Source organism: Vulpes vulpes, chromosome 12 (assembly GCF_048418805.1).
Source record: "Vulpes vulpes isolate BD-2025 chromosome 12, VulVul3, whole genome shotgun sequence".
Classification (NCBI taxonomy): domain Eukaryota; kingdom Metazoa; phylum Chordata; class Mammalia; order Carnivora; family Canidae; genus Vulpes; species Vulpes vulpes.
This window is the reverse complement of record NC_132791.1, coordinates 115,785,890-115,813,031: the sequence shown is the minus strand read 5'-3', so window position 1 is coordinate 115,813,031 and position 27,142 is coordinate 115,785,890. Positions and strand designations below refer to the sequence as shown.

At 53.7% G+C, this 27,142-nt stretch overlaps 2 protein-coding genes across 9 annotated transcripts in view; one reads left to right on the top strand and one right to left on the bottom strand.

The window, feature by feature from the left end:
- CBL (Cbl proto-oncogene) overlaps positions 1–13,453 on the top strand; it is a 77,723-nt gene extending 64,270 nt beyond the window's left edge. Inside the window, exons 13-16 of the mRNA XM_072729649.1 lie at positions 2,491–2,631; positions 2,994–3,094; positions 3,805–3,987; positions 5,172–13,453. Of these exons, the coding sequence (XP_072585750.1) occupies positions 2,491–2,631; positions 2,994–3,094; positions 3,805–3,987; positions 5,172–5,443 (697 nt within the window). The 3' untranslated portion in view covers positions 5,444–13,453. The remainder of the gene's footprint in view (positions 1–2,490; positions 2,632–2,993; positions 3,095–3,804; positions 3,988–5,171) is intronic.
- A 342-nt stretch (positions 13,454–13,795) lies between these two features.
- MCAM (melanoma cell adhesion molecule) lies at positions 13,796–25,174 on the bottom strand. 8 transcript variants are annotated; one of them, XM_072729658.1, is made up of 16 exons: positions 25,012–25,174; positions 19,181–19,305; positions 18,877–19,084; positions 18,721–18,791; positions 18,558–18,645; positions 17,541–17,720; positions 17,315–17,436; positions 17,069–17,231; positions 16,850–16,968; positions 16,626–16,767; positions 16,345–16,466; positions 16,119–16,260; positions 15,958–16,029; positions 15,643–15,790; positions 15,276–15,393; positions 13,796–14,816 (listed from the first exon to the last, which is right to left on the bottom strand). In XM_072729658.1, the coding sequence occupies exons 2-16, from the start codon at positions 19,193–19,195 to the stop codon at positions 14,787–14,789; spliced, it is 1,740 nt and encodes a 579-aa protein (XP_072585759.1). In that variant the 5' UTR covers positions 19,196–19,305; positions 25,012–25,174; the 3' UTR covers positions 13,796–14,786. The 8 variants fall into 8 exon arrangements, with proteins under 8 accessions (XP_072585759.1, XP_072585755.1, XP_072585754.1 ...); XM_072729654.1 differs by lacking the exon at positions 25,012–25,174 and adding an exon at positions 21,074–21,206; XM_072729653.1 differs by lacking the exon at positions 25,012–25,174 and adding an exon at positions 21,074–21,196 and having other exon boundaries at positions 15,958–16,032.
- Positions 25,175–27,142: the final 1,968 nt, after the last annotated feature.

The following is a 27,142-nucleotide window of genomic DNA, read 5'->3' as shown; positions in this document are numbered from 1 at the left end:
TATAGGATCAATCTCCTATAAGTCTATTCAGATTTTCAGTTTTTTGTGTTTTAGTCTTGATAAGTATTTTTTTCTAGGAATTTGTCCACTTCATCTCAGTTATACATTTTTTTTGGTATATAATATCCATAGTACTCTCTTTAAAACCTTTTTATTTCTATAGAATCCGTAGTAATGTCTCCACTTTAGTTTCTGAGTTTTAGTAATTAGAGTCTTCTCTCTTTTCTTAGTCTATCTAGGTAAAGTTTGTCGGTTCTGTTGACCTTTCTGAAGAACCAACTTTTGGTTTCATTGATATTTCTGTTTTTTTTTTTTTTTTCTTTATTTACTTCTGCTCTAGTCTTCATTGCTTCCTTTCTTCTGCTAACCTGGGGTTTAGTTGGTTCAGTTGCTTAAGTTGAAAAGTTAGGTTGATTTGAGATCTTTCTTGATTTTTTTTTTAAGATTTTAATTTTTTTTATTTATTCATGAGAGACAGAGAGAGAGAGGGGCAGGGGCAGAGACACAGAGGAAGAAGCAGGCTCCATGTAGGAAGCCCGACACGGGACTCGATACTGGGTCTCCAGGATCAGGCCCTGGGCTGAAGGCGGCACTAAACTGCTGAGCCAGCTGGGCTGCCCTCTCATACCTTTTTTTAAAAGGCTCCTTTATTGGGACGTCTGGGTGGCTTGGCAGTTGAGCGTCTGCCTTCACACTCAGGGTGTGATCCCGGAGTTCCGGGATCAAGTCCCCCATCAGGCTCCCTGCATGGAGCTTGCTTCTCCCTCTGTCTGTGTCTCTGCCTCTCTCTCTTTCTCTCTCTCTGTGTTTCTCATGAATAAATAAATAAAATCTTTAAAAAGAAAGAAAGGAAAGAAAGAAAGAAAAGAAAAAAGAAAAGAAGTTCCTTTATTCAGTACATTATTATTTGACAGGTTGTCACCTATATTTTCAGTATCATAAATAATGCTGTAGTGAATATTCTTGATTATTTCCTTAGGGAAAATTCTTAGAAATGGAATTTTGGCATCCAAGGGTTTACATATTTGGAAAAATATTTTTGCTGAATTACACTCTAGAAAAGTAATAATTTCTTCTAAAACTATATAAGAAAGTACCCATTTCCATATATTTTTACCAATAGTTGATATTTTTTCTTAATCATTATAGGTTTTTCCCTTGAACAGTGTGTTATGAAAAGTTTCCAGCATAGAATCAGGGTGACAGATTTGTACAATGAGCATCCATATACTCCCCACTGGGTTCCATTAGCATTTTCTTATCCTTGTTTTATCACATCTATACTTTTTTTTTCTTTTTTTTTTTTTTAAATAATCTCTGTACCCAGTGTTGGGTTCAGACCTACAATTCTGAGATCAAGAGTTGCATGCTTCATGACTCATCCAGCCAGGTGCCCCTCTATCTGTACTGTCCATCCATCAGTCTATCTTTCTGGACACATTTCACAGCAAGCTGTAGATACTAATACATTTCCACCTCAGAACTTTAGCATGAAACCCACAAATGAAGTAATATGTAGACATGAGAAAAAAAGTCTCAAGTTAGATTATAGGGACTGTGTTAGGTTTCTTTAGCATTTACGTGTCTTATAATCAGCTATTGCTTTTATAATTGGGAAAAATAACATTGAGTAAACACAGAAATCCAGTATAGTTATAGACTGTTTAGGATGTGCGGAAGAAGTCTAAAGAGGAAGGGAGGAGATACCCTCTTTAACTCACATTACCAATAGTTGTGTGAGTGCATGTGCACGCGCGCACGGGGGCTTACGCTCATGTGCATGTTTCTCAATTTGTGATTTTTTTTTCTTGTTAATTTTGATTTTGTCTTTTGTCTTTTAAGGAGTGGGTAGCAGAAATTTTGGTTCAGAAGTTTCTGGGTGAGAGCTTCAGGTATTAATGGCAAGATCCCTGAAGCAGGAGTCAGAAGATGGAGGTCTAGTCTCAGAATTAATGCCAACTTACCAAGGCTCTTGGTCTCCTTATGTCAGATTTTTTTTACATAAAATGAGAAAAGCTGTTTATGCTAGGAGATAACATACGAGAAAGCTTTTGACAAGCTGTATATTCTTTGAAACAGTAGGTAGATTGTAGAATTGGGATTTGGTATAGGCTCCTAGCATATTGTCAGAAAGCCACTGCAGCTTCTCATTTCATGCCCAGCAAGAGAAAAACTGGCAAACCAGCCCTTGGACTGGGACTTCAACTTATTTGGGGACTGAGGCTCTTCAGTATCAAGTACTGTCCTTGTGTAAGCCATCGTACGCAACATAGCTGCATCTGTGGTCAGCTGAAAGTCAAAGTCTTTGAGTGCCTTTTGTAATAATTACGTTTCTTGGCGAGGAGGAGTAATATAGTTCCCTAGGTGGCATTTGTTTTGCTCTGTCAGATTTGAGTCATGGCCTGCGTCAAAGGTACTCCTTTCATACTTGCACATTTTGCAGCTTGTTAAATTGTTTTCATTTTCTTTCTTTTATTCTTTATTTTGTAGGCCTCTTCCTGTGCCAAAGCTGCCCCCTGGGGAGCAGTGTGAAGGTGAGGAGGACACAGAGTATATGACCCCCTCCTCTAGACCTCTAGGGCTTCCAAAGCCAGATGGGAAACGGCCTTTGGAGACAACCCAGAGTTCACGGTAGGTTCACAATAATCCCATCTGGGAATTCAGGTGACACCACTCACCTGCTTGGTTGCTGTCTATGTAGTGTCTTCCAGCCAGAGTTAAAGCAGAATGGAAGCAGATGTATGGAGCCCATAATGTTTGGCCTCTTGCAGCTAGAAGCACTTAAACTTTCTCACTGTCAAAGTCAACTTCAAAAATACATCTCTCTTATGCATTGTTAGAGTCAATCTTGGGACATTTATTAGTGACCCTGGCAAATGTGTTATCTTGATAGACTCTGGATCTAAATAGTTAAGAATAGTTGAGTCTTCATAAGTTTGCAGGTAACAGAGTTCTATTTCTGAAGATCATTTTGTCCTTTCCTTCTGGTTCAGAGCATGTGATTGTGACCAGCAGATCGATAGCTGCACATATGAAGCAATGTATAATATTCAGTCCCAAGCGACACCATCTGTCACAGAGAGCAGTACCTTTGGTGAGTAGCCATTCTGCCACCTGGAGAGTCCTGGCTGTGCCATGGGAGTGAGCCTGTAATATTTGACTGCTTGAGACAGCTTGATCTAAGCAGAAACTTCTTTTAAATGATTTCCTTTGCACAATATCTTTGATCCATGGGCAGTAAAACCCTCCTTTTGTTTCCTGTTCCCACAGCTAGTTCCCTTATGTGCTTTTTCATACTTCCAGGGCCTTAGAAACATTTGGATTGTAGGGCCTGGGCCCGCAGTGCTGGCAGCTCCCTTTTAGTTCCTTTGCTTTTTAGCATTGATGAAATTCTTTTATGTGTGGGTGGTGAATACTCCATTCCCATATCAACCAGCTTCCCAAATGGAAAGTTCAAGAAGGCAGCACACACACAGGCTCTTTGGCTGATCCTCTGAGGTGAAATGCCGATAGACGTGTGAATGAAAACTGTAAAATGGCACTGAGTCTTTGGTGTCAGCGGCTATCAGTGTTGGCAAGGGTAGTTTTTGCTGTGCTTAGGAAAGCAGAACTGCAGGGTTGGTGCAGACGACGTTTTCTCTGTTCCTTTATCTCTACCCACAGGGCCTCATGTGGTGGTTGGCCTGTGGTAGGCAGTCAGTAACTTTGATGCCATACATGTGGGAATGAATGGATGCCTGTCGGTGAGCTGTGTTAGCAGACGGGGTGTGTGAGAAGAAGATAATAGCACACACTTTTCTCTAGGTGAAGGGAGTCTGGCTGCAGCCCACATCAGCACCGGCCCCGAGGAATCAGAAAATGAGGAGGACGGGTATGATGTCCCTAAGCCGCCCATGCCAGCAGTGCTGGCCCGCCGGACTCTCTCAGACATCTCCAATGCTAGTTCCTCCTTTGGCTGGTTGTCTCTGGAAGGCGATCCCACCACAAGTGAGTCTCCAGACCAGCTTGGGTTGGCACTGAATTGCTGTATGGCTCCTGGTTTGCGCTGCAGCAGAAGTGATCACCTGGTGACAGCGCTTTTGTCGCCAGATTTTAGTCTAAATGGGAGGGAAGTTGGTCCCAGGTCCTGATTAGGATGTTAAACTGTAGTCAAGTTCTTTAGGATTCTGGCAGATGTAGAAATGAGGGTGTTCATCACACACCCTGGTTCCTCCTGGCTGATAGTAGGTAGGACTACTGGTTCTTCTGAGTGTCTATCATGACACTGGTAACGAAGCTGGATGGTTCAAGAGCACATGTTTCTGACTTCTGGGCCCTGTTCCATTGCAAGAAGGGCATGGTGGCTCTGGAAGGCACACCAAGTGGGCTTGGAGCCAGCCTACATTTGGACCTTGACTGTCAGGGGTTGCCCTTGCACCTGTGGCTGCCTGGGAGGGCAGCAGCCAGAGTTGCTGTCACTTTGGAAACTGAAGACCGTGCTCAGGACAGCTGGTGAAAAAGACAGCATCCAGTTGCCGAGACAGGCTATGATCTCCACCCACCCAGCCTCGTTTCATGCTTCTCCGCTGCAACTTAGGCTTCTTTCTGTTGTCCTTATTTGTAAAAGGTAGAAATTGAGTGTCTTCTCTGACCCTCTCAGAAAAGTTATTTTAAATAATCGAGGCATGGGGCACCTGGATGGCTCAGGTCATGATCTCAGGGTCCAGGGATTGAGCCCCCCCCCCCCCCCCCCCCCAGTGGTGCTTCCTGCTCAGTGGGGAGTCTGCTTCTGCCTCTTGATCTGCCTCCTCCCTGCCCCTGCTTGTGCATGGTCTCTCTCTCTCTCTCAAAAACAAATAATTGATCTATTCAGGCACTAATGTGCGTGAAAACTTGTCACAAAGTGTGTAAAGCATAATGTGGGTGCACGTGTCCATGCTTGGGGCAGCAGTGCTACTGTCAATGGAGCAGATGCCTACTATATTTCAGAAGGTTGCTCCTGCTGGGAGAAGGAGGAGGAGGCTAGCTGCTACGACCCTGGAACCGGTAAAACCCAGCCCTCTGAGAGCCCAAGTAGCCGGTTCCAGTGGGTCAGCAATATCTTGATCCTAGCACGTTGTTCCTACTGCCACTAAAGGAGGGTTCCCCTCACCCCCCAGATTTGCAAATCTCTTCTGTTTGATTTCTTCTAGACTTCACTGAGGGTTCCCAAGTTCCTGAAAGGCCTCCCAAACCGTTCCCTCGGAGAATCAACTCTGAACGAAAAGCAGGCAGCTGTCAGCAGGGTGGTGCCGCCGCTGCCTCACCACAGCTCTCCAGTGAGATTGAGAACCTCCTGAGCCAGGGATACTCCTACCAGGACATTCAGAAAGCTCTGGTCATTGCCCACAACAACATTGAAATGGCCAAGAACATCCTCCGGGAATTTGTTTCTATCTCTTCTCCCGCCCACGTAGCCACCTAGCACACCTCTCCCTGCTGCGGCATCAGAGGACCAGTGAGCCGGGCACTCTTCCCTGGGGGACACCTCAAAGGGGAGAGGTTCCTTTGGAGACTTCACAGTGAAGTCTCGCCCTCTCTGTGAGGATTCCACTTCTGTGGTTCCCAGATTTCAAAGCAGTGGAATGAACATGGAGCAGCTAGTGTGTTTTATTATTTTATTTGTTTTGATAGTGGATTTGAAGGTGTCCTTCAGTCCCCACTTAGAGTGTGGATTTTTATTAAATGGTAGCTACCTGGGGAACAGTCTAGAAAGCAGTGGGAGAAGTATTGTGCTGTAAATCCTCACTGGGGACTTGAGACTTCCTTGGGTTAAGGATGTGGTTGTGTGTGTGTGTGTCTGTCTGTGGTGGCGTGTGTCCTGTGATTATAAGATGAACCTGCTGTGTGTGTTAATCCCGGGCAGGGAATTAGCACAAGAGGTGTAGGAAGGAATTGTCTAAAAACTTCCATCTACTGTGGTATGATACTCAACCCCGGCGTGTAGTACAACTTCAACACTCCCCTACAGCTTGGATTACCATGTGCATAGCTCGAGTCTTGTATTTTTAGAACACCCTCCCTGTGTCCTGTCCCCTGCCGCCTCCTCAGTGTCTATCATTGGCAGTGGGCTTGCTCTGACCAGGCTTACTGAGGCCAAGTGGCTTATAGGATGTTCTTTATTATGTGTGATGGTGTTGGTTTTTTTTGGTAGATAGGTCGGGGAAAAAGAAAAGTACTGTTGCTGTATCATTATAGTCATGTTTGATCCTAGCAGCTAACACTGGTCACTCCAAAGCACTGTTTCTATAGGAACATTGAATCTGTTAAAATAAGATGTTTTAATTATCCTAATTGCATAATGACTGGTTTGAGATAGAGGCCTTCAAATACATTCCATGCTCTCCCCAGAAGATAGTCTGTGGGAGTCCGTTGCCTTGGTGCCAGGTATGTGTTCTAATGTAGGTCATGAGTTTTTTTACTACTTAATGGGAAGGGAAGAACATTTTCTCCAGCATGGCTTTCTGGCCTGACTACCACAAAACTTTAGGAAGCTTCATTGACATACTCTTTACCTTGTTTTTGCAGAAGATGCACGAAATAGCCAGTCAGGATCTGTTTGGTTTTTCTTCCCGGTGAGTTAATTCCAGCTTGTCTGGGTGTCTCCCTTTGAACAAGAGCCAGGTTATAGTTTCAGAAAAGTTTTTTTTTTTTCTTTGCCCTTGAAGAACAAGGAGGAAACCACCCATGGTAGCACAAGCATTTGGCTGATAATTAGCACCGTCCTGCATTGATGCCACCCAACGACTTGGGTTTCGCCTGTGCCTGTGGCTTGGAGCATCTCCTCCCTCTCCCTTTCACCGTTGTGCTCTATACTCTTCCCTAACCGCATTCTCCACAGTAATTAGACATCATGGTGTGTGACAAATGACTTTACTCTCATCAGAGACAGGATGCGAAAAGCCTAGCTGTGTGCGTGGTTGCAGGTTGGTAAGGTCTGGCGTAGGGCACCCATGAGTCGGTTCCTGTAGATGCTGCAAAGTGACCCCTCGTCAGCACGCTGTCTGGTCTTTGCTCACTTTCCTTGCAGGCCGTACCCTCCCGCTTGTCAGAAACAGGCTTACACTTTGATAAATCTCCCCTCAAAATCTAAACCATGCTTTTGTCTTTTTTTTTTAAATTTATTTTTATTTTTTGCTTTTGTTTTTAGATGCAGACAGAAACAAATCTGTTTAGGTCCGTGTTCTTTCCCATCTTTTTCATCTGTGGAACTAAAACAACTTCTGACTCTTCTCTTGGCTTTTAGCTGTTCCTGGACCTTTTGGCTTTATGCCTCAGAGCCATTTACCCTTCCCAAGGTAGATGGCACAGGACTGCTTGTTGATTTGCCACGGTTCCCCAGGGTCTGCTCTACCTGGTGGCGAACAGCACAGCTCACCATCAGGTGCAAGAGGTCCTGCCTGGGTGCTGCTGGAAGCTGGGATGGTGGCAGTGAATGGGAAGCAGTAACCTAGCATTTCCTTCTAAAAGCCAGTAAGGATAGTGTTGCATTTGTGTTAACATTCATTTTGCGTTTTGTTTAGATGCTGAAGACCCAGACAAAGAACTAGATAAAATGGCAGCATTTTCCACGCCTTGTCCACACTGAAAATTTTCCTTGTCTGGAGACATTGTCCATAGCCTGAAGATGTGTCAAGAGAACAGAGCACCTGTTCTGCCTCTCTCTCGCCTATTCGGTGTATCCCAAGTCTTCTTTGGAAATTCTGTCCTTACTTACACAGGCTAAGGGCAAGTTTATCCCTTTTATCCTAATGGGGTACCCATGTGGCTCCTGGGGCATCCCAGCATTGGCCGCACACATCAGTGACTGCCTTGGTCGTTGGCCTGTCAGCTGCGTGTCTATGGGCTTTCCAGGTGTCAGACCATTTTGTGAGGTTTGCCCCTGTTGGGTGCTTAAAGCTCGTTCCAGGCCTCAGACTGCCAGCAGAGTAGCTTCAGGGCGGCTTTCCACATGGGCATTTGTTTTGAGGGTACTTCCAAAACCTTAATTGCTTAAATTTTCCTTGAACTGGGGCACAAATAACCCCTTACCCTCCATATAGTTGTATGGTAGTTTTTCCTTCCTAGGCTCTGCTCTGAATTTAGTATGACCCTTTTAGAAGTGGGCTCTGAGCCTTGCAATTCTAGGGAAACACTGCTCCTCTCTTCTTCCAAATCACAAGTGGTTCCTTCTCTGATAACTTCCCAGGTGGATAAGATAAAAACCACTTTGACATTTTCTTGAATGCGTTAGGCTCTTCTCTTCAATCCTGTCTCCTGCTTTCCCTCTGTCTGGCTTGCTCTATGCAGCCTGCCTCATCGTCTCGGTGGCTGCCTTGCAGTAGGGAGTCCACTGCCTCAGCCATGCTCCTCCCACTCAAGTCAGGGGTTCTCAAAGTGGAAAAACCTGCAGGCTCTGTGATATACCTCCCTTGAAGAAATGAAGAGATGGGGCAGTTTCTCATCTCAGCGTTTACTTGTTACTGTTTATGTAAATAGCAATGTGTACCTGTGGATGGCCATGGTCTTCCCCTGGCCCCAGCCCTACACACTTTACTCTTCTGTTCTCTTACCACACACACCAGGGCCCAGGATGGGGGAGAGTACTGTTAGTATCAGTTAGCTGTCTTTTGGATTAAAATGGGGGGGCGGGTGTCACTGTTCTTCATACTTCAAATATTTATTTCCTCTGTAGAAAAGTAAACTGTAATTCATGGTCCAAACAGCAAATGTACAAATGATAATTTCTGTAAATTTGCTAGCATAGTAGGGACCAAGCTCTGTATTCTCTTTCAGGCACCCTTAACAAGGTCGACACCTGTTTGTGGATGGTTGGCGCAGGTGTCGACGCAGAATATTCTCCTACCTCACGTCAGACAGTCAGGGTTATAAGCCTTCTTCCTAAGCTGCAGCTTCCCCTTCCTGCCATTGCCTTTCTACCTTTGATGACCACTGCCCAGGGGAAAATGGTTTTCTGACTATTGGCCTGACTGTGTACCAATTAGCTTGCTTATTCAGCAATTGTTGATGAGTTGTTCCCATGTGCCGTAAGTGCCAGCCCCAAGTTCTTCCCTACCACCACATGGTGCTGGTAGATTGCACTTGGGCCGCCTGGCACTTGCATTTGGCCCTAAAATTGCCCTTCCCAAAAAGATTACTCAGTTTGTATTCCTTATAGAGCTGTCCTGGGTAAAATCCCTGCAGGGCTTTTCCGTTAACTCCTGTTGTCTTCCTAGAGCTTTGATGATGTCTGGGAGATTGCGCATGTCAGTCTCGTGGGTACCCGCCATCTTGGATGCATCTCAGTGGAATCTGGGGGGTGGGTTGAGGCTCATGTTGGCTCAGAGTTGCATAGTGGGGCAGTTAAATGTTTAAGCAGAGCATTTGCCCACAGTCCCCTCTCCAGTCCAGTGCCTTCCTTGATCTTTTTACTGAGCTTCTTGAGTCCTTACTCCCCCTTGTTGTGAAGTTTCCTTGTCACCCTCCTCGGACCTGTCACCATCTCCCATTCTCTTTGGGACTTGTTTTCCAAGTCCTTCAACAATCTTTGCAGCTAATCCTGTGCCCTAGAAGGGCTGAAGGTGTGGGGGACGGATGGATACCTATTGTTGGGTCCTGGTCTTTAACAGACTTCTATGGTCTCCCAAGAGCTGGGCACTAAAATAGATGGACCTTCATCACTTCTCAGAAATGCCAGCCTTTCCCTCCCTGGGCAGGGAGCTTAGGACGACCCTAGGACTTTGCATCAAGGAGCACATGTTACTGTTCTCCTGCTAGACTTGCAGACTTTAGAAATTCAATCTGAAGTATTCTAAGTCATTGTGGAGTGGTACCAGCACCACTTTGACTTCAGCCTGTGTTCACAGTCTTTCTTTAGATACTCCTCAAGCCATTGAATGCATGGAGGAGGGTGCACAGTGGAAAGAGGTTACAGTTTTTTATCTTTGTCTTGTTTAGGAATCCTTTAGGTACAAGAAATAGGCATTCAGGCTAAAGAAAGGAGGAAACCATGAGGATGCAGGTATTTTACAGATTCCAGTTATAGGAAGTAACAGTGGATTCTCACATGAAGCTGGGACTGTCAAAATTTGCACCAGTCCTTTCTCCCTCTTGTCATATACAGCCCCAGACTAGACACCCCAGTCCCTAGGTCCACATGACCTCCCGGCTCTTGGGATCATCATACACAGATTCCCCGTACCTCTTAGTCATATTCTCAAGAAAACACATGCTCAGCCCAGCACCTTGCTCGGGTGTCTGCCCCTGATTGGTCAGCCTGGGCACAGGGGTGGCAGTGGTGTGCTCCCTCTGGCAGGGGGTGGAGGAGGGCTCTCAGAGAAGAGGCTTTTTAGATGGGACAGATACCCTACAAGTATTTTAGGAGCAAAACTGTAGTACTGCCCCCCCCCCCTTTTTTTTTGAGAATGGAAAGGCAGGCATGGGACTATATCTGGGATATTGAAGAAATTGTTAGGTTTCACCTAATTTGGGTTTCTGTCATCTTTGTTTTATTTCTTGTTTTAATTCCCTTTATCGGTCTTGGCATCCAAGATTTCTTCCCTCCCTCTTCAGGACCAGTTTCTCCTGTTCTGGAGCTAGTCTATTCTTAGGTGACATTTCTTCGCCTTCATTCAATCTCAGGTTTTTAGCCTCCTTTCATATTACTTGGAGAGCAGGTCCCAGATTCCACCGCCCATGGACTTCTGGGCTCTCTTCAGGTTTTAGCGCTGAAAATATATTCATTCTGGGGGCGCATGGCCCATGGCCCTCCCTGCCCTCCTCACCCTTCCTGGTCTTTGCTGCGTGAGGAGAGCTCTGCGGTAATATTCCTAGGCTGGCCTTCCGAGGTCCCTCAGAAACTACTTCCCTGTAGCCAGCAGGAATATAGAATAGTTGGGACAGTTGCCAGGATATAAATTAGATGTGGACTCCAGTTTAAAGGAGAGTTTTGACTGAGAGCCCTTTAGACCGGAAACCCTGGTCTTGCCTGTCCCCTTGCTTTTTTAATAGTCCTGTATCAAAGCCTGTATGTTTTTGATTTTTAAAAACTGCTTCTGCCTCCCTAAGTGTTTTGATCTTACTTACCTCATCCTAGGGTCTGTCCCATGTTATTAAGGCATTTCATAATCACTTGTAACTTTTTTAAGCTCTTGGAGTCGTTTGGAATACACAGAAGGAACCTAGTAATCCAAAGATACACATTATGAGGCACAGGAGGAAGGGTGGGTCGTTAGCCTTTGCATTTGATATTCTGGACTCGGCTCCAGAATTAAGGAGCAGAGGGACAGCAGCCGCACTGTGCCTCTGTGTCCTAGAAGATCTGGGTTGGTTTCAAAGGGGGAGGGGGGCAGGTAAGTGTTTTTTGGCTCTAAAAGGTAGCACCAGAATATGAGGTGGGGGACATAGGGACGGGGCCGTGTGGAGGCTCATTTGCATTGAGATGGGAAAGTCAAAGAGCCCTTCTGTTCACCAGGAGTAACAGCTGTCTGGAGATCTCCCTGCTCCTTCCCTTGTGTAGTGCTTGAGAAAAATGTGGTGGACCACTCCCTCTTTTTGTACAGACCAAAGGCTGAAAGCAAGCCTCAGCCCTTCTCCTGATTAGGCAGCCAGACAGATCAGCAGAGCTGTGCTTACCCGGCTCCGTATTCCCGACTGCTTCCTAAAATGAACATGAGAGGCACCTCTGGATTGCCTCTCACAAATTCTCCTTCCGCCCGTGAACCACACTGGGAGTCCAGAGAGTGAGGTGGCTCAGGACTTGCCACATGCAACTCCTCAGCCCTTGCCCCGCTTCCCGCTCAGCAGGGGGGGCACGTACTGGGTGCGGGCCAGACTGTGTGCTCAAAGTTAGTGCTCTTCTGTACATGTGTGTCACTGTGCCCCGTGTGTCCATTTCCTCCTCCCTACCTACCTCTGACCCTGTTAGGGGTGAGGGTAGCCATGCTCGTGGCTTCTGGAAACTGAAGAGGCAGAGAACTACTTATGAGTCTGTAGACCACATGTTTTCTCTTCCTTGGCTTCCTCCTCCTGCTGTCTGGGTGAGCCTGTAGGCACAGTGCCCATGAGAGTGGATGCCTCCTGACCTACCCGTCTCAGTGTCTTGGCCTTGACCTCCTGCTGAAACATGTGGTAGGGGCATGGCAGCTATGAGGTACCTCCTACATTTGCTTTCTGGCTGTGGTGACTTGGGATTTTTAACCTTATATATCTTTTTCCTTTATTCAAAACAGAACAATTTTTAGCACACTGAAAAAAAAAAAAGCCAAACATTTTGTGCCTTTCTAAGGCAGCACTGTATCCCAGGCTGCATTTTAGGACTTAATATGGAAATACCAGAGTCTTAGCTCCTCTACCTTGAGTGTCAGTTCTTACGGACTAGGGGGGAGGAGGAAACACTGTGTGTGGATAGAGAGATGGCACATAAGTGTGGCAGGTCACCGTCCCTTCTCCCTGCCATGATGCTTTGTCGGACGAAGCAAGCATTACCCTGGGATCGTTTGGGTGGTTCCAATCAGAATTGAGGTTGGATGTCAGGTTGAATGCTCTGTTTCCAGCAAGAGGAGAGCGACTGTCCCAGGATTTCCAGGTATACTCTGGTCTACTTTAAGTGTGCCAGTTTCCTGGTCCTATATTCATGACCTGACTGCATGGAAGAGTATAGGATGGACTCTGCTGACAATGGGAAGTTGTTCATTTGTGTCTTTTCTTTTTGCTGGATCCTGAACTGGCCTAGATAGACCTCATGCCTCTCCCTTTAGACTTGGCTCTCCTTTTATTTGAAGACTTCAGTCTTAAAGCATTAAGCAGCCAGTGCCCTCTGCGGAGTCGTTTTCCCCTGGGAAAGGCAGCAAGGACCACGTGCCAGAGCCTGTCCTCAGGATTGTGGCCACTGTGGGTTTCAGCAAAGAAAAAAAAAATGTTTTCTACATATTTTACTTCTCCCTTTCCCTTTTCAGTTCTTCCCTGCCTTTAACTAATAAAGAATTGGGAGAGAAACAATTCTTTTTCAAGTCCTCCCTCTTTAGGATTTTGACATTCTTGGCCTGGGTGGGGCTGAGGAGAACTTGATGCTTTCTCCAGAATAAAGAGTCCCAATTTGTATATCAGTGTTAAAAATAAAACGAAAACTTAGATGACATTTTTGTGGACTATTTTAAAAATGTGTCATTAATATAAAAAAATTTATATTAGCAGTATTTAATCATTCTCACCTGTAAAGAATAAGAAAAACAGAAGGTAAATATTCTTACAGAGAAGAGCAGAGCTTTAAGATTCATTTTCAATTTTAAGTCCCTTTTGTTTTGCCAATGTATTAATGTTTAGAGGTCTGTTATACTAATGTTATTTATTAATTTTTTTTCATTTCCATACACAGTTAACTAAAGAGCTTTTTCAAGCACCCATGTCTGTAAAAAAACAAAAAGTATTTTTAAATAAAGTTTCTTTTGTTGTAGCAGACTGGCGTTCTTGCTCTTCCGTGGGGGTAGGAGTGCTACAGACTCGGCAGGTGAGTCTACTGCTCTCCCAAGGCAGGTTTGCGTGACAGCAAAGGAAAGAGAAAGGCAACAGTTCCTTGCCCACCAGGCCCTGCAAGCTGCCGTGGGCAGGGTGTCTTTGTTGCTGCTAAGGAGGGTCGTCATCCTCTGTGGTAGAGCCTGAGCCATTTGCTCAGAAGCAGAGGTAAACCCCTAGTCCCCACTCCCAAATGGAGAGGGTTTTGTATTCCTTTTGGGACTGCACCAGATCCAGAGGCCCCAGGCTGCCACAGTACCCATGATGAATAAAAAGCAGTATGAGATTTCTGGGACAATTAAGCTTTATTTTTCATATATATATATATATATATATACACACACACACACACACACATATAATTGGGAATTTGTAAATTTACATACAACCTAACAAAACCACATATACATACATACCTGCACACAGATACACATACACACCCCAAAGCTCTAGCCAGGCCCACTTCTCATCCCTAAGTACCATCCCATTAGGGCCCTTCTGTCAGGGCCTAAAGTATGGTGCTAGTATAATTATGGTCTTAATCATCCTAAAGGACAGTCTGGACCTCATCTCTGTCCCCTAACCCCACCTTTCAGTCTGACATGATTCCCTGACTGGGAGGTGAGTGGTTTGGGCTCAATGGCCTAACTGTGGAAAACCGCCCAGCTTCCTCCCTTTAGGGGCAATGAGAAACCCAACACATTTTTTAAGGGATGATACTAGTCCATCCTTGCTTCTGTCCAGAGAGAGGTGGGTCACAAAAGGGCCTCCTGAGTCAGGTAGGCAGCTGCCTGTCATGAATGCTGGGGTACGCTCCAGAAGCGGTGTGAGCAGCGTACTTCACCAACGGAGAGGGGCCATGGCTCCTCACTTCAGCGACACAACTAAAAAAGCCAGCCTTTGGGGCAGGAAACCAACTCAAGATAAATAGGCTACCTAGTTTGGCTGCCGGCAGAGGACAGGTATGTACATCCACCATATGTATACAGAGAAAACCTGGCGTGAGAAACACCTTCCCACTCCTCGGATGCTAGGCCCCTCCCTGGGATGAGCATCACCCGACAAAGTAAGACTGAGGCGGGTAGGTCCCCAGAAAAGGACCTTCTTGGGATGGCTCTGCCCTCTGAAACGGGGCCTGCAGGCCAGCTGGAGCAGGGGCCTTCTCCAGAGCCCACTTTAGAGGCTTTGGTGATCATCCTGAGCGACAAGAGGGTTGGGGGCGGAGCAGGGAACAGAAAGCCTTCCAGGCGGGCAGGGCACTCCGTGTGGTGGGCTGGTTAGTGCCTCAGATCGATGTATTTCTCTCCCTAGAAACGGGAAGAGGAGAGAGGTAAGGGGGCAGGGGGTGGCAGGGACAGTGACAGGAGTCTGGGGTGTGAATATGAATGCTCAAGGGAAGAGGGACTGAAGCCAGAAGCTGATGCACGAGGCGTGGAGGGTAGCAGGGGGAGGGGGCGGGGAGTGGCGGGTGGGGAGAGCCTAGGCCCCCCGAACTGGACTGGCCGCACTGCACCTGGTGACCTGAGCCATGGCAATGTCGAGGAAAAGGTGGTGGTGACGGGCAGTGTTTGCTCAGGCTCCCTCGGCCACTGGCCTCACCCTACCATCTGGGACTAGTGTTAGGAAGCCGAGACGGGCCTGCTCCCGGTCTCCAATAGAGGAGGAGGAAGTGGGGAGACAGAGTTAGTGTTTGGGGAGACATCAGCCCCTGCTGCTCCCGAAACCTGAAGCTGTGGCAGGCGCTGGCCACAGGAGCTGCCTCCTACCTGGTCTCCTGGCGCCCTCTTGTCACCGCTGCTGCCCTGTAGGAGGCCCATCTCTTCTGGGAGCTTATCTGACTTAACTTCAACTACAAATTCGCTCTTACGAGACGGGGGCAGTGTGCTGGGAGGGAGGGAGGGAGGGAGGCAAGAAGTTGGCATCTCGGACAAGGAAAGGGAGGGTCATTGGGAAAGATGGTGGACTGGGTGATGGGCTCTTAGGTGCCCTGGGGCCAGCTCAGGGAAGGGAGCAGGCGATAAACGGGAGGGAGGTGTGGGTGATGGCAGCTGGCCAGTGGGCAGGGGTGGGGGGCAGGGGTCGTCCCCGCCCAGGCACGAGAAGCTGGGTGGGGGCGCAGGGTACCATGCTTACATCTCTTGCTTGCCTGACCGCCCACATGGCAGCTTCCCCTTCTTGTAGAAGAAATAGAGGACGGCACCCAGCACAGCCAGGACCAGGACGCACACAGTCACAGCCACGATGGCCACACCCTTGCTTTCTGGCTCTGGCAGCTTCTTCTCTGTCCCACAGAGATGCTCCTAGTCACTCCCAGCCCCTGAGGCCCAGTTCCCACCACTGCCCGCACCCCCCCACCCAGGGCTGACGGAAGATGGCCCCCGACTCCCCTCTTCCAGCACGGCTCCCTGGGGAGGGCCAGGGCAGCAGGAGGATGCCGGGGCCACTGACCTGTGGAGGTGCTGTTGGCTCTGACAGAGGGGCTGGCGGTGGAGACGCGGGGCCCAGTGCTTCTGCTGGAGTCTGCTGAGCGGTCACAGGGGTTGAGAGGTGGGCTGGGAAAAGCACCGGCTCGCGCCCTTGCCCGCCACGCCGCAAGATGAGGCCCTTACCCAACTCCAGGAAAATGGTGGTGCTGTTCCTGCCCAGGGAGTTGGAGGCCAAGCACACCGCACCCGTCTCCAGCAGCTCTGGGGTCACCAGGACGCTCAGGACGCTCAGGACGCTCAGCGGGTCCTGGTCTTGTTCCTGCGCCTGCAGGGATGGAGGCGGCGCTCAGGGGCGGGGAGATCCTCTCAGGGATCCCTAGGCCCGGGCAGCCGAGGCGCGCCCGCTCACCGTGCCCTCGACGCTCCAGGAGATGGTGGGCCGGGGATGTCCGGAGGCTTCACAAGACAGGTTCAGCACCGCGTTCTCGCTCACCCACATCTTCCTCTCCTTCAGCGTCATCCACGGGGACCCTGGGGGAGGGAGGGGTGCAGGTGTGGCACAAACCTGCTAGCCTGCCTCCCGTCCCCACCGGAGCATCCCAGGGCAGCAGGGGGCTGTGGGGGACTCCCAAGAGCTTGAAACCGCCCGGCTTGGGGGTGCCGCCGATCTCTGCCCAGAGGGCCCCTCACCGAAAATGGCCACATGGACCAGCCGTGTGCGGTTCAGGCCCGGGACGCTGGGCACCGTTGCCACGCAGCGGTAGCCTCCCCCGGCCTCACGCTTCAGGTTGTGTAACTGGAGCACCGGCCCCTTCTCCAGCACCTGGCCCGTCTGGGGTGAGAGAGGGGTCAGGGGTTCACTCCCGGCCCCGCGCATCCCTGCACAGCCCGCAGCCCCAGGCCGGCCTGGGCACCTTTTCTCTCAGCCACTGGAACTCCACGGCTTGGTTACTCTCTGCCTCACAGGCGAGGGTGAGGCTGCCGCCCTCCTGGCTCTCCGGGGCTGCAGGGCTCACCCAGATATCAGACACGTCTGGGGACACAGCAATGGTGTCAGCCTGGGCAGGGTGGGGCGGGGCACGTTCCCTCTTGCCCCCGCCTGGTCCCCCGTCCTGGGCCCCCCGGCCCCTCACAGTTCACCAGCAGCTCCTGTTGGTCGCTCAGCAGCGATGCCATGGTTTCCAAGTCCAGGCCCTGACACTGATAGAGCCCACTGTGCTCCTTCTGGGCAGATTCCAAGACCAGGGTCCCCGTGTCTTCCGGCGTCATCTCCTCTATCTCCTTGGTGCTGAGGTTCTGGGAGAGAGCAGAGGAGTGAGCAGAGGGTGCCTCCAGCCACTCCCGCGGCCCGTGGACACCCAGCACAGCACCCTCCGTACCTGCTTGCTGATGGTGAAGTGGGGCGGGGGGTTGCCGTCTGCCAAACACCTGATTTCCACGCGGTCCCCTTCCTTCAGCATTCCCGCGGGCTCCACTTCCAGCCACACCTTCTCCGCCGGGTCTGCAGGGGCACAGAGGGAGTGGTCCTCAGCCCACGAGCTGTCTCCGTGCCGGGGAGCGGAGCTAGTTGCCACCAGCTCAGCCCGGGACCATCACGGGACTCACAGAAAACCTGGACAGTGACTTCCTGAGACTCCTTCATGTGGTTCCCGCTGGGCAGCCGGTAGTTGAGCTCACAGTAAAACTGGGCATCTTTATCCTCCTTGGCCAGCTGGGCCTTCAGAACGCTCTCCAAGGTGTACAGACCACTGGACTCCACGATCTGGGACGACTGAATATGAACCCCTGGGCCGGAGAAAGTGGAGACGCTCGGCCTCGGCCCCACCTGCACCCCTACCCCATGGTCTCCGGGGTTCCCCGGGGTGGGGGGCATCTGAGAAGGACCCCTGGTGCCATGGAAGGCCAAGTACAGTGCAAGCCTCGCTAACCCTGATCTTGAGCTCAGCAGTTCTACTGCTCGTCATCTCCCCACGCCACCAACACTAACGCACATGCACACAGGGACGGGGTGCTGTGGTGACTGAGGAAAAGTGCCCAGGAAACACTCTAGACGTCCAACATCAGGGCAACGAGGGGTTAGCTCCCCTACCCCATCCCCGTGGTGTGCACTACTGGGGGTGGGGGCAAAACGATCCCGTCCAGGTCAGGGTTTCTCAATCTCAGCGTGACCTGTGCTGTGGGGGGTCCCATCCTCCTGTCCAGCAGCCCCCTGGCCTCTGCCCACCAGGTGCCTGGAGCGCCTCTCCATTCACAACAACCAGAAATACCTCCCCACGTTTGCTGAACGTCCCTGAGGGGGAGCTATGGTCACCCCTGGTTGAGAACCACTGGTTTAAATGATAAAAATAAAAGCCGACGGGCTCCTACATGTATCCGTCTGCGTGAGGAAGCACCCAGAAATCGGCCGGAAAGAACAAACACTCATGGCCAAGATTACTCCTGGGAGGGGATCTGGGGCAGGAAGACAATTTTCCTTCTAGATTTTCTGCAGTTTAAATTCTTGTGAAAAGATTGTCAAGCCTCATTCGTATACTTGAAGAAAACAAAGTGCAGTGAGAGGAAGGGCGGTCGCTGTGCACAGCCAAGTGCCTGGCTGTTGAGGGCAGGGAGGGGGCGACTCACGGTTCTTCTCCTCCTTCAGGGAGTGGCCGTTCTTATACCAGATGACTTGAGGAATGGGGTACCCATTTCTCCCCACACAGGTAGCAACCTGAGGAGGACAGGGTGTGAGTCTCCCGGCACCTGACACCCCACCAAGCCCCCAGGCCACCCCGGCCTATCTCACCTCCACTGGTTCCTTACTGTTGACCGAGATGCCCAAGGGATTGACCAGGATGGTTGGCTCCTCTGGAGCTTCTATGAGGGAAGAAATGAGGGGCTGGAACCTCTATTTCCCACCACCCGCACCGTCCCCCAGGCACAGACGGGGTGGGGCGCTCACTGTAGACACGGAGTTGGATTCGGTGCTCCTGGGACAGAGGCCGCTTGCCCTGGCACAGGAAGATGCGTTCGTCATGGGGCGTGATGTGTGTCAGGGCCAGAGTGGTCCCTCTGTCCTGCAGGCTGAGCCGGTGCTGGTACTCCCCAGGCTCGCTCTGGCCCTGGCCCTTGCGCACGCGGAAGATGAGCGTCGGCTTCTCCTTGTGGACCTAAGGGGATATGACTCAGAGTTGGTGAGGGGCCTGGGGTGGCAGGCGGGGTACAGCCTCCCGCCCTGCCACCCTCTCCGGGGCCCCCACACTCACAGAAAACCAGTCCATGTGGCTGAAGTTGCCGGGGGAATGGGAGGGACCGCACTTCAGAAGCGCTGTGCCCCCCACTTCCACCTCCACCAGCTCAGGCGTGGGGGGCTCCGCCTCTCCGGGCACACCTGGGGGTGCAAGAGGGACATCCCAGCAGCTGTGTCAGCTCCAGCTGCTCTCCATGCCTTCCCCTCACACCCCCTTCCCTGCAGCTGTTCCTCCTGCCCCTTGTGTCCGGAGGGGGCTCTATCCTCCTAACCCTCAACCCCTTTCTACCTGCTGCTCCAAGCAGCCCGCTTCCCCCTGCCACCCCCGGTCAGAGGAGTTGAGGGTGACTGTCCCTGGTCATTGCAGCACCCACCCTGAGCACCAAGCATTTTCCAGTTGAGGCTGGCAAAGGGGCAACCAGGCTCTGGGCCAAGAGGAAGGCCCCTTTCCTTCCACGCCCCCACCCCTTCCAGTGAGCTCAGAATGTGGGAATGCACGGCATGTGCCAGGCTGAGCCACACAGGCCCCATTGTGTCCCCTCACTGAGGAGAAGACATCACTACTCTGCCCCCCCAAAGAGCCCTCCCCAAATTTCCCACAAGACTCAGTGGGCCAGCCCCGACCAGAGCTCCCATCACGTGCTCCCTAAGCAGTACCTCCATGAACATCCCACCAACTCAGAGGACCCCATCTGGGAGTTTTGTGAGCACCGAGGGGTCAGAATCTCCCCCAGGGGTCAGGGCAAGGGCCAGGCAGTGGGCAAGAGTGACGTCAGTGGTGCCAGCGTGCCGCCTGCCCTGTGAGGAGGTGATGTCACTCACTACCATCTGGCTGGCCTCTGGGATGCCGGGAGGTTGCCCGGGGCTGGCTCCCCGACAAGGAGGGCAGGTCTTTAACCCAGAGCAGGGGCCCTCCGATCTCTGACTCTGTTTCCCCAGAGCCAGGGGAGCAGGGCAGGGTGGGGCTGATCTACTGCAGCCTGGAGCCCAATTTAGCCTTTTCCCCAGAAATAGTCAGCTTGGGAGGCAGCAGCGGGGGGTGCCCCTGGGACGCTGTAGGCACTGGGCATGAGGCCAGGGAGCCGGGTACTGGCGAGCCCTCCCCTTCCCCCGCCGGACAGCGGCTGGGACCCGGGAAAAGGAGCCAAGAGAAACACGCGACGCCGCTGCAGGCCATACAAGGGCAGCGTGGACCCGGGAGCGCTGGGCTCCCAGGCGGTTCCAGAAAAAACTCCGAGGTGCAGCGGCGCTCTTCCCACCTGAACGTGGTCCCGTTCCGGGAGGCGTAACAAGCCTGGGGCGCTTCCACTCCGGGCACCCTCAATCCCTCGTTTCTGCCACCTGTGATCCGGTCCCCGGGGCAGGCGCGAGGCGCCCCACGCCGCCCGGCCCCTGCCGACGCCCTGCTCGTCCGGGAGCCGCCGTCCCTCCCCCCGCTCACCTCCAGCCTGGCTCGAAGCCCAGGCGGGAGAGGAGGCGTCGGCGCACCCCCTCCTGCTGAGCAAGCTGCCTTTTCCAGCAACAGGCGGGCGCAAGGTTCGGGGTTTGGGGATGCGCTCGAGCGCGCCTCCGGCCGCCGCTCCAATCGCGGGCCCCCCGGGTGGGCACCTGAGGCAAAGGTCTCCCCAGCGACCCCGGCGGCTCGGCCCCGCCCCCTCCCGCTCCGGCAGCAGCTCCTGCCCGCCTCCCCCGTCCTCCTCCCGGGATACTCCGGATGCGGCGCAAACGCTGCGAAGAGGAGTCGCACGCGCGCGAGGCTCCGGGGCGCCGGGCAGGAGGAGCGCGCGCCGCAGCGCCCACCCCGGGCCGCCCGCGCCGCCGGCTCCGCTCCCGGGCGCGCCGCAGCGAGGACCTGCCCCGCCACCCGGCCCGGCCGCTCGGGGCGCGCGTCCCCCGCGAGGCCACTCACCCGCGGCGCGGCGGCAGCAGCAGCAGCAGGCGGCGAGCAGCAGGGCGCACGCGAGCCCGGGCCGCCCCATGCTTCCCGGCCGGAGGGCGAGCGCCTAGTGAGCGGCCGCGCGCGGCCGGGGGCTGACGTCAGGGGGGCGGGGGAGGGGGCCCGGCCGCCCCGCCCCGCCCCGCCCCGCCCCGCGCAGCCCCCCGCCCCCGCCCCCGCCCCCGCCCCCGCCGCTCCGCCCGGCCGCGCCGCCCGCTCGGCCCCGCCGGGTCCCCAGCCCCGCGCGCCCGGGCGGCCGAGGGGCTGGACAGGTGTCTCGAGGCGGGCTGGCGGCCGAGGCGGCGGGGAGAGGCCGGCCCGGACGCCCCGAGTCAGCCGGGTCCGAGGCGGCCGCGCTCGCCCCCGCTCGGCCCCCGCCAGCCGCCGGGAGGGAGCCGCAGCCCAGGCCTCGCGGCCGCGGCGGACGAGAGAGACCTGGCCCCCGAGACCTGGCCGCCCGGCCGCTTCCCAGAACCATTGCACCACTGCGGCCGCCGGCCCGGCACTGCCCCCAGCCTCGCACACCCAGCCTCGCTGCGCCCGCAGCTCTGCGGGAGGAACCCCGGGCCGGGCCCACAGACCCAGAGGTGCCCGGACTGGGGGGTGGAGATGGCCCCAGTGCGCTGCCCCCTCAAAGCCAAGCTCCCGCTAGTCCCCACCGGCGAAAGGGAAGGGGCTGAATTCACACTTGTCCACGTCCAGACCTTGAAAATTCGCTTTTTTGCCCTCTTCACTCAATGAGCCTAGCTGGGACTCAGTTTCCCCTCACCTGAATGAAGAAGAGAGGGGGAAGGAAGGGTACATGGGTGCTGCGAGGTCTCCCGCTGGGCCCCTGAAAACCTGTTGCTGTCCTGATGGTTGAACCGACCCCCTGCAGCAGGGCTCCGCGGCCCCCTCGCCCCCCACTGCTGACTGTGGCTCAGCAGCTGGGGGTGGAAGCATGGAGGGGGAATCAGCGCTGGCGGCAGGCAGCCCTCCACACAGCAGGCCCCCCCTCTTCCCAAACCCAGGTCTTCTGGCCTCTTGAACTGAGGCTCTGGGGAGTGGGATGGGCTCTTGCCTCTTAGAGACCCCAGCCTCACATCGGCTGCCTCCTTTGGGCGGAGGGTCAAATAGAGGTCTGGATTCAGGGAGGAGGCCTGTCGCCTGTCAGGGCAGCCTTTCTGCAGGGTGGGGGAGGAGCAGCGTGAGGCAGCAAACGCCGCCAGAGATGGGCAGGTGACTTGAGAGAAGGCTCCGTCTGGGGTGGTATTTTGATGACGCAGAGATGACTGGCAAACCACATCAGCCCCGTTTTTCAGAACCTTGCCGACCCCTCTATCTCCATCGGTCTCCAGCGAGAGGCAATGCCAAGCCGGCCACCGCAGGGGCCTGGAGCCCTGAGCCCGGGTGGGGGAAGAGAGAGGGCAAGCAGAGGACCGTGGTCCCACATCCCCCAGAGCAAACGTACGGACTGGCCCAGGGCCTGGAGTGGAATGGATGAGTTTGTTTGTCTACAGGGGCAGGAGTGGGAATGGCTGAAGGATGCTGTTTGCCCTGGCAAGCCAGAGCTGGGCATGGAGCTTCCCTGCCCCCACTCCCTTCCCTTCACTTAACACCATTAACTAATCATTCCCCTCTCCGCCTGAAAACAAAGCCAGCTAACCACCAAGGACAGTCAGTTCGGACTCCGTTCTTCCGCCCCCATCCAGTGAAGCCAGGTGGGGGTGGAGGAGCTGTCTCTGCGGTGAAGGGGAAATGAGGTTGGAGCCCAGGGTGACATCCTTTCCCTCTGTGGCTCCACTGAATGAGCACAAGGTCTGTCCTTTAAGGAAGCTGGTAGTTCGGCCGATCTGGGCTGCCTGGGAGCGGGTGGCAGAGGTCAGGGGGCAGGCAGCTTTGAGACAGTCTCAGGAGGGGAGCAGTTTTGGGATTACAAACCAAAGAGAGATCAGAACTTTGGAGAGAATTCAGAGGGGTCTGGAAACAGGAAGAAAGAGCAGTGAAGGCAGGAAAACAGGGTAGAAGGAACAGAAGGTGGCTAGTATTTGCCCTCTGGCTCCTAGAAGATGCCAGAAGATAGAGCTGCCACAGTAGCAGGGCAGAGAAAGTCAGCAGAGGAAGAATGTTAAGCAAGAGAGGACTGCACCCCAGCGGAAGCGGGGATCAGGAGGGCACCGAGGGGCCTTCCGCTAGCAGACTCTGGCCCCTGGGCTGGGTTGGAAGCAGTGTTGCCCGGATATAGGCCAAGATGACAAGAGGCCCTGGACCAGAGTGCTAATTCTTTGTCTGTTTATCTCTGGAAAGAAGGGGGAAGGAAGACTGCTTTCCTCCACCCCCCACAGTAGACCTAGGTACTCAGAGATGAGGGGACCTGCTGTGTGGAATGTCCTCTGTGTGCCTCTCTGGCATAGGTCTGACCACAGGCAGAGAAACTGAGGCTGGGCAGGGAGGTGGTCCTCAGGGTGGTGGGGCTTTCATTTGGGTGTAAGGAAAAGTGGGAAGCCTGGGGCCCCAGCCCAAGTGGAGCGGGAGGTAAAAAGACCAGGATGGGCCTGCTCCCTGGGGGGCCACTAGGGCAAGGTTCTAACCTAGGAGTCCTCCTGTGAGTCCTCTCTCAGCTCCAACATAGCGGGCACAGTGGCTCCCACCCACCCCTCTGGTGGAGGGGCTTGACCAGGAGGACCACAGAAGGGCGGGCTGGGCGGAGGAAGGAAGCTAATAAAGACATTGCAGCTGCAATGAGGAAGGAACTCGGGGGTGGAGGGGGGGTGGCCCAGGAGCCTTGGCAATTATGGAGGCTGGGGAACCCCCTGGCCTAGCCAGAAAGTAGAGACCAGTTTGAGTCTTTGTAGGGGAGGGAAGAGAATGTTTCCAGAATGGGGGTCTGAGTTGGGAGGAGACTGTGCTGAGGGAGTGGAAAACAGGGTGGGAGGAGGGTGGGGGGCAATTGTTGCTGAGGACATCAGGCCAGGAAACCGGATGCTGGGGGGCTGGGTTGGAAGATGTGGGGGAAGAGATTGAATGGGGGGAAGCAGCCCCTATCCCGGCCGGACGCTGTCTCACCCATGCCCTTTGCACCTGACTCAGGGCAGGAGGAAGGAGATGTAGCCTGGGTTGAGGTGCGCCCCAGAATCACAGAGGGAAGAGGAGGAGGGGGACTTGTGGGTGGGGGGATGGGAGGGGCTATTTTTAAACTTGGAAAAGCCTTGAGTGAGTTCATCTCCACCCTGAGTACTGGAGGCGGCAAAGGCCCCATTGTGCAGGGGTCCAGAGAAGGGGAGCGGGGAGGGGTGGTGGCACAATGGCGAGAATTATGCTGGAGCAGGCGCGCGAGCGGGCGGGGGGAGGGGCTGGTCGGCACAGCTGGCCCACTGAACTCTGGGGTCCAGCCCCGCTGGGGCTCCCAGGGGTGGGTGGTTTCCACTCCCACAAAGCCCCCTGTGGGGGAGCTGGGGTCTCTGGCATCCGGTGGTCCATCCTGGGGAGGGGGCTGCGGGTGGGATTCCCACGGGCTGGCTTTCCCAGGGACTGCCGGGCCTGTTCCCAGGCTCCCAGCATTCCAGCGACTCCCCTGGGAGCTGCTGGCCTCTCTTCTCAGCCCCTTCTCTGCCCGGGAGGGGGGGGGGGAGAAGGAGAGAGAGGATGTGGGTGCACAGGGACTCTTCCTGGGGACCAGGGACCCTTAAGCCCGAGGGAGGGGGGCCACCCTCCCATCCTGATCCCCAAGCCCGCTAAGGCCTCGGAGCGGGGACTGTCCCTGTCCCCGCCGCCCCTGGGGGCCTTTCCTCGTTGGCAGCCCTCCAGCACCCAGGCCTCGGCCCAGGGGATCCTGCCGGGGCGCCCCGGAGCCCGGCTCCCTCCCGGGGTCTCGGCCAGTGGGGGCCGGGCAGGCGGGGCATCCGGCCCGCTCGCACCAACCCAAACATTACCTTAAATGCTCAGGCGGCCGCCGCGGGCCGGGAGGAGCCGGGAGGGGCCGGGAGGGGGCCGGGGCTCTCCGGAAGCCCCACGTCCCCCTCCAGGCTTTGCCCAGCACGGCCGCCGGCCGGGATTCAGTCCGCACGCCTCCCTTCTGGAAAGGAGGAGGGGGACAAAGAATGGGGTGGTGGTGGTGGGGACAGAGCCGCGACTGCACCGGGCGTCCCTGGGGCCGCCTGCGGGGGTGCAGCTACCTCCCATCGAGGAAGGAGTGGGACCCTCCGGCCAGGATTGCAGCGCGGGGACGGGGACAGGAGCGGGAGCTTCTGGGTCTCCGTCGAGCCCCGCAGGACCCACTCCTGTTAGCTGTAGTGATGCCGCCTCCTGCACCCCCACCCCACCCTGTCCTGGACCTCGGTTCTTGGGCTCCTGGGGGCCTGCCACTTCCTCCTCCCACTCTAAATTTGGAGAAGGGAGCCTGGTGGTGGGGTTGGGGAGAGGGCACGGGAGCAGGATGCTGGAGCTTACATCACTCCCCCTCAGGAAGGTTCACATCCGTTCCCCAAAATACCACCACCCAGAAAGTCCCCAGAGAGCTGTTTAAATGTGACTTGGAGCAGTCCCTGAGGAAAGGCCAGCTAATCCATAGCAGAGAGGCCTCAGGGGAACCCCAGGCACACCACCCAGGGGCTCCTGGCCCTCTCTTCCCCGAAGGCCACTTCTGCACTGTTTTCCCTTCCTCACAGAGCCCTGAGCCACTCAGGAGGAGCCTGGGAGGAAGAGACCTGTGGTCTCCACAGTAGTTGCCACAGCTGACTTTGGAGTGGGGGAGAGAGGAGCAAAGAAAGAGGGGAGGCAAACCTGGGGTCTGCTCCCTGCGCTGCTCCCCTGTGGCTGGGGCTTCAGGTGGCCAGGCGGTGGCGAGAGTGCAGAATTTGCAGTCATGGGGACACCTGAGTGGCTCAGTGATTGAGCATCTGCCTTCTGCTCAGGGCATGGTCCCTGAGGTCCTGGGATCGAGTCCCACATCAGGCTCCCTGCAAGGAGCCTGCTTCTCCCTCTGCCTGGGTCTCTGCCTCTCTCTGTGTCTCTCATGAATAAATAAATAAAATCTTAAAAAAAAAAAAAAACAACACACACACACACACACACACAACAATTTGCAGTCAGGAGAAAGCCACAATAGGTAAGACTGGGGCTGTGTACCACCCCCGATCCCCGCGCCCCACACCTTCCCTTCCCTTTGCGTCCCGGGGTGCTGGACAGGGCTTGTTCAACTCTGGTCTCTAACAACTGACTGCAAACTCTGTTAAGGAATTGGTGGCATCGAGACAGCTCCTCCACTTCATTAGCTAATCTTGGGCAAGTCACTGAACCAGTGACTGTTCCAAGGGGACATATCTGCTATTTGTACCGTGCTTTACAACCTAGACATTTCACACTGGGATCATTTTCACCACCAATATTTATCTTGATCTCTGCCCAAAAAATGAGGAAACAAAGAGTGACATGGTCTAAAGTCACATAGCCCGTGAGCAATGGAACAATATGTTTTTCCTTTTTTAAAAATAATATTTTTTAGGGGCTCCTGAGTGGCTCAGTCAGTTAAGCCTCTGCCTTCAGCTCAGGTCCTGATCCTGGAGTCCCGGGATTGAACCCTGCTCAGTGGGACACCTGCTTCTCCCTCTCCCTCTGCTTCTCCTCCCCTGCTCGTGCTCTCCCTCTCAAATAAATAAAATCTTAAAAAATATATTTAAAAGATTTTATTTATTTATATCACAGAGTGAGAGAGCACGAGCAGGGAAAGCTACAGAGGGAGAGGAAGGCTCCCGGCTGAGCGGGGAGCCTAATGCGGGGCTTGATCCAGAACCTGGGACCAGGACCTGAGCCAAAGGCAGACGCCCAACCAACTGAGCCACCCTGGCACCCCTGTATTTCTCCTTTTTTAAAAAAAATTATTTATTTATTGTGTGTGAGAGAGAGAAAGCTAGTGGGGGCAAGGACGGAGGGAGAGGGAGAGAGAGAATCGCAAGCAGACTGCGCTGAGCACAGAGCTCGACACAGGGCTCCTGTGATTATGATCCTGAGATCATAATCTACGCCGAAAAAAAGAGTTAGTTATATGTTGGCAAATCGAACTCC

Excerpts from the sequence above, each read along its gene's own strand:
- MCAM (XM_072729653.1), bottom strand. The coding sequence starts at position 21,143 with ATGGGGCGGCCCGGGCTCGCGTGCGCCCTGCTGCTCGCCGCCTGCTGC. Across the intron at positions 17,721-18,557 it reads CCTGAAGGAGGAGAAGAACC|GGGTTCATATTCAGTCGTCC; the intron begins GTGAGTCGCCCC and ends TCTCCGGCCCAG. Across the intron at positions 17,232-17,314 it reads ACTTCACCATCAGCAAGCAG|AACCTCAGCACCAAGGAGAT; the intron begins GTACGGAGGGTG and ends GCTCTCTCCCAG.